This window comes from Temnothorax curvispinosus, unplaced genomic scaffold, assembly GCF_003070985.1.
Source record: "Temnothorax curvispinosus isolate PA1 unplaced genomic scaffold, ASM307098v1 QBEX01012305.1, whole genome shotgun sequence".
NCBI lineage: Eukaryota > Metazoa > Arthropoda > Insecta > Hymenoptera > Formicidae > Temnothorax > Temnothorax curvispinosus.
This window is the reverse complement of record NW_020222085.1, coordinates 1-6,082: the sequence shown is the minus strand read 5'-3', so window position 1 is coordinate 6,082 and position 6,082 is coordinate 1. Positions and strand designations below refer to the sequence as shown.

The 6,082-nt window shown below is 40.5% G+C and overlaps 1 protein-coding gene and 1 long non-coding RNA gene across 2 annotated transcripts; one reads left to right on the top strand and one right to left on the bottom strand.

The window, feature by feature from the left end:
* The first annotated feature begins 1,988 nt into the window (after window positions 1-1,988).
* Window positions 1,989-3,520, top strand: LOC112462363. The gene is made up of 3 exons (XR_003041663.1): window positions 1,989-2,253; window positions 2,979-3,202; window positions 3,293-3,520. It is a non-coding gene; the product is annotated as an uncharacterized LOC112462363 (long non-coding RNA).
* A 211-nt stretch (window positions 3,521-3,731) lies between these two features.
* LOC112462362 (huntingtin-like) lies at window positions 3,732-6,076 on the bottom strand. The gene is made up of 5 exons (XM_025028087.1): window positions 5,994-6,076; window positions 5,731-5,914; window positions 5,294-5,572; window positions 5,078-5,219; window positions 3,732-5,006 (listed from the first exon to the last, which is right to left on the bottom strand). Exons 2-5 carry the CDS (start codon window positions 5,764-5,766, stop codon window positions 4,498-4,500), a joined length of 966 nt encoding a protein of 321 aa, XP_024883855.1. The 5' UTR covers window positions 5,767-5,914; window positions 5,994-6,076; the 3' UTR covers window positions 3,732-4,497.
* Between the last annotated feature and the right edge of the window lie 6 nt (window positions 6,077-6,082).

Below are 6,082 nucleotides of genomic sequence, written 5' to 3'. Positions count from 1 at the left end.
AGTGCCAGTGCACTCAGGCGGTAGGACGGACGAACGGAACGCGGTATATTACAATGACAGGTAGTGCATGCGCACTCGGGCGGTATAACGGAAGAAGTATTCTAAACCCGTGCAGGAATGCGATCTGCAACACAGGAGATTGCGGAGTCCCGTGGCTACGGTAACGAGAGCTCTTGTTGCGAGACCGAGCGCGCTCGACCCCGCGTAACCGTGCCGTCGGGAGTTCGTTTTGGCAGGAAGTCGGGGACACCTGAGAGCACTCAGTCGAGGCACAGAGCTCTGGACTTCGATGGTGTGTCGCCCTAGGATTCGGTGGGTCGGCTTCGTCGGGAGCAGCGGAATGCTGGAGTGGAGACGAAGTCGACGTCTCTCGCCGGAACGCCGGCTTATATATCGCTCGGCGCGGCGGGTTCGGTGGAAGGGAGGCCTATCGTCAGGCAAGTCGCGCGGTAGTGGGATCGGTGCGGTCCCGCGCGCTCGTCTTCGGCGGGGATCGGCTCCCTCCGGCGCTTGTCGGCACCGTGCGGGGAAGGCACCGGTGCCGCGTTTTGCGTTTAAAAAATCGGTTGGGCGGCATCCGGCGGGTGGCGATTGGGCCCGATGCCTTGGAAAAGGCGCATCGTTACAGACAGATGTCATATTTTCGAGATATTCGTTATTTTGATAATTTCATATTTTATCTCGCTTATTGTAACTCTTCCAAACGAGTTAGATTTATTTTAAAAAATATTAGGCGGCGATAGTATCGTAAGATTTTGATATGCCAAAATGCAGATATTATGATTTATTTGTTTTTGTTAACATGACCTTGTCAACAAAAATGAGATCGGCTGATATTGCTGAATTCTTATAATTCAAGTGAAAATTATTTAAAAGCGGCATACATAGACTCAGAATAGCTTAAAGAACGAGCCTATATAGTTTTCGCATAAAAATACACTATTTTTTATTTTTGGGCACTTTCGGGCCTAACTCTGCAATTATCATCCGATTTCAATGTTTTAAGTCTCAAACGATTTGTTGCGAAGTAAATAAGTGATTTATGGTGTCAAAACCAACTCATTAGAACGAGAATTCACCTGTTCAGGTAAATTTTGTCGTTTGTGACGCAAATTAAACGCGACCGGGCTTAAACGTTTTCTAATAGTCTACAAAGACTGCCCATGTCAAAAATTTATCAAATTTTGCAATAGTTTAAATTTTAACCCCTTCGGGGCAACTTCTTTATTAATGATCCGATTGACTTCTAATTAGTCTCAAAATGTTTGTAACGATAGCTCCCAAAAGCGAGCCATTCAGTAATATTTCAATATTTTCCATTAGTTTACATTTTTGCAAAAAGTTGTAAAAATTGAGAATAAGCCCAATGATGGACTTTCGACCATGGATATGAGTTAGAATGATTTCAATTAACAATATTCTGAGGTGCTTTTCTCAATTTTTGAATTATTTCCAATTTTGACAGTTCAAGGTCATTTGTTTAAATAATTGCATTTTTTAGTTTGTAATGACGCAGCATTGTTTAATGAGATTATCTTAAGACATCCATAGCGTCAAAACGTTATTTTTATCAAAATTGCAGAAGTTGATAAAATTTCATAAACTTTTGTAATTTGCGTAATCTTTATTTTTATCATTAAAATAAGTTTATTTATCATCAAAGAAATCCAATAAACCCACATTTGCTCGAATTATAGCAATTTTATAGATTTTTATTGATTTTGCAAATTTCTTAATTATTGATAATTATCAAGAGACACGGTAGTGTCTCGCGCCAAGTACGCGCGAAGCGAGACGCACCGTGACTCTTTTACGCGAACGCATGAGTTGCGAGTATCCGAGATTTTGAGATCTCAATAACGAGTGAACGGATCAACTTCTAAGTAGGTTCGATCGATAGCTTGGGGTTTGATTTATAAATAAGAGTCTTTTTTTTTGTTACGTGCCCTACGAGCGAAGATATTGCAATGTAAAGTCCAAATGTGGAAAATTTTTTTTTAAGAAACGTCCACGTCGGACAAAAATGGCGGCTGGTGTGTCACTTTCCCATTTTTGACACGAGAGTGCACTCGTGCACTGTCGCAGTGAGTGACAGTTTTTTACAACCTAGAAAAGGATAAGTGTAAGTGTGTGATAGTCGTGACCGTTGCCGCGTCGTGACAGATAGTGAAATATATATAAGTATTGACCGTAAAGAGCTGATGCCGAGAGATTTTTAAGAAGGAAGGTGTATCTACAAAATCGTACAAACACGTACGTATATGCTGCCTTGTAAAAGTTGTCAAACTGTATGTTTACGCGAGCGTTACTTCTGTAGTAACTTACGATAATTTACTCGTTTACGCGGAATGAATTATCATAAGTTGCTACAGAATCTCCATTTACGTGGAGGAATTATCGTATAAGTTACTACGGAAGTAAAACGCTCGCGTAAACATAGTATACGTGACAGATAGTGTGTGTGTGTGTGTGTGTTTGTGTGTGTGTGTGTGTGTGTGTATGTTACTACGTTTACGCGAGTGTTACTTCTGTAGTAACTTACGATAATTCACTCGTTTACGCGGAGTAAATTATCGTAAGTTACTACAAAATCCCCTTTACGCGAAGGAATTATCGTAAGTTACTACAGAAGTAACGTTCGCGTAAACGTAGTGTGTGTGTGTGTGTGTGTAATTAACATTATTTATATGTGTCTTATACATACTATCTGTCACGTATACTATGTTTACGCGAGCGTTTTACTTCCGTAGTAACTTATACGATAATTCCTCCACGTAAATGGAGATTCTGTAGCAACTTATGATAATTCATCCCGCGTAAACGAGTAAATTATCGTAAGTTGCTACAGAATCCCCTGTGCGCGAAGGAATTATTGTAAGTTACTACAGAAGTAACGTTGGCGTAAAGGTAGTGTGTGTGTGTGTGTGTGTAATTAAAATTATTTATATTTATATTATACATGTTTATAATTTATTTAGTATTTATAGGATGATCGGCAGCAGGACGAGAAGCTGTAAAATAATCAATTGCAAGACGAGAAGTTATAGGACGATCAACTGTAGAACGAGAAGTTGTAGGATGATCAACTGCAGGACGAGAAGTTGTAGGATAGGACGATCAACTGCAAGACGAGAAGTTGTAGCACGATCAATTACAGGACGAGCTGCAGAACGATTGTCAATAGAATGATGATCACCAACAGGTAATATAATAAAATAATCGAGAAAAATACTTGTATTTATTACATACGTATTTCAGTAAATAAAAATTTACTTGCATATTTTTGTTTCAGATCAACATCAGAGTTTTTTAATAGTCGAATAGCAAAATGCTGCTGCAAAAAAACAATTAACTATTTTAGATGTATAATTTGTATGTCTTATGCTTACTCGTTTAATTAAAAATAAATATATTTGTGTCTTAGAAAAATATGTTTCATAATATAAATCACATGTACTTATTTATTTAGATTATTAAGTATTTTTATTATACGCCCGTCTGTATTCTCGGTTCTGAATGTTTTCGACCTTAGCAAATTTCTTGCGAATACAGCGAGAGAAGATAACGTGTATGTATGTATGTACGTTCAATCGCAGTGATGCTAGAGATAAGACGCGAGTCACGCGAGCGACGCGGCCCGAAATGGTCGAAATGGAGATAGAGATGGATAGAGGGGATAAAGTTGGAGGAGAGTGACGTTTAATTAAATTGTACTTTTATAAATATGTTTAATACATGTATTTAATATCCATGTAAATCTTACATTCGTTTAAAAGAGTGGGGAGGCACAAAGGATCAGTAAGATCTAGGTGCCGTCGGGGGCCCCAGTGGAATCACTCACTTTCCTACTACTACTACATACATTTAGCGAATGTAACTAATAGATTATGCAATACGGTTTCAATAAATCAAATAATCATTTAAAAAACCATATAAAGTAACCTGGCCACGCAGAAATTACTTTAGATAATGACATTACGGGTAATAGAAACGACAGTATTTTATAGATGACGACAGTACGGGTATAAAATTAGGTTTCGTGAATCTTGCAGAGCCTCGCATTGCGTTGATGAGGAATATGAATATATGAAGCCGGTCTACTGTTGACGTTTATGGACTGCCCATTTGGTAATGTTATCGTCAAGGCCATTTTCTAGGTAACTCACGTTGCGTCATCGCCGCTCGACGATACTCCGTGCATACGTAATGACGTGGTTTTTCAGGCTCGTACTAGCAAAACAATAACCATCGGTTTCATAGGTATAATTGGTTTCCGGGCATATATCGAAATAGCACTTCAGTAATCCGTTCACAGTCTCTTAGTCTATTCGGAGTAATCTTCCTCCTTCGAGTGTTCACTTTGCAGGATTGGATACGGCGCTTTTTCGGACTTTTCGATCTCACTTTCGGCATCGCTACCTTCTTCCGCAATCTCGTTGTCAGTGATTTCGATTTGCAGATGACAATAACTCTCTAACATCTTTTCTTTCGTCTCCGTCATGTCGCTCGTACACTCGATCTGCTTTTGAGGATTACACGTTTTAATGTCGTTTCCGTATCTGCGATCCACTCTGCATTTGGAGTAATTTCCGGAATATCAGGCTCGTGCAAGTTTAAAATGGAATCCGAATTTCCGCCATGGGCAGTACTTGCGCTGGAAATGCTCATGTGACCCAGCGATGGAAGGCATGCATTTTGATTCGACATTATTCTGCTTTGCGTTATATCCTTTGAAGACAATAAAACAGACACCAACGGCTTTGACGGCATTTTCAGGAGTTGCGCCAAAGTCTCTAAAGCTGCATTTATGACATTATGATCAGAATGCCATTTTGTATAGTACAAACACAATTCATAAATGTGTAACAAGTTATCTATCTGTTGTGTCTCGCTATTTTGGGGCTCCGAGGGTTTACATATGTAAGGTAAAATCACTCTCAGGCATCCAAAGACGCCTATAACAGTAGAGGAATGATCATCGGCGTTTCTTCCTGACGTTATTATATCTAGATAAGATAAATATTATTATTAAATAAACGTTTCTGCGTCATGCAGCGCGTAATTATTTAGCGCGTACCTAACGTATAATCCATCACATAATTTAAAAAGAACTGTGGCTTCCTGCAATTTATGCACGTTGTCAGAATCATATTAGCTGCCGCCCTACAAAAAGCTGCTTGAGGAGAAGAGATATTTTCAAAGAACGCCCTCAGTAAATTCTGAAACAAGATTTAATGTTTCCCAAGCTCATGGAAGTAGCTCCGGTATAATCATACAACGTCGAGACTCTTACCTTGACATCCTTGTCTGTCATAAATGGTCCTAATACTCTGAAAATTAATGGTAACGACTGCGATAATGTTTCAATCACAGTATCCTCCGACCGATGCGCGATGATCACTATACACGGGATCAGATTTGCCACGTAAGCTTTACCCCTCAAAGAGCGTATCATGTGACTCAGCAGGCCAAATCTCCAAAGCGCAGCCCTCAGTATGCGCGCAGGTCCGTTTCTTTTTATCTCATTGTAAAGCTCTATCTGGATCTTAACGACGTTACTGTCGACCATCGCCTGGCAAAGAACGTATCAATGATATATCTATCTGCCCAATAGATCGCTCTTAAGTGTTTAATTTCTCCGCATATGCTCGCTTTTGTGCTTCGTCCATGAACATCTACAATCTCCGGTTTAATAACAGGTACAAAATGGGAAGGCGCAAAGTGTCGTACCCTTATAATCTTGTTAAGAGACTCGTCCGCGACCATCCTGACGTCGGATTCCTCATCGTTGCAGAGTGCCAGCAGCGTTTCGATGGTGGCACTTAGAATCTGTGGGAACTTGGGGTTCTGCCTGACAGTTGGCAAGCATACGCCCTCGACGATGATCGCGCAACAGGAGACCTTCTCCTTCCTACTGTTCAAGAGCGAAAACTCATGTTTAAGGAACGATCTCTCTCACGTCGCCGAAGATGATGTGTTTATACCGCTCATACCTCGCGCCGGGATCCGACGGAGCATCCGACTCCCGTAGAGCGTTGAGCGTCTCCACAGCCTTCAGCACCCCGTTCAGGTGAGCCATGCC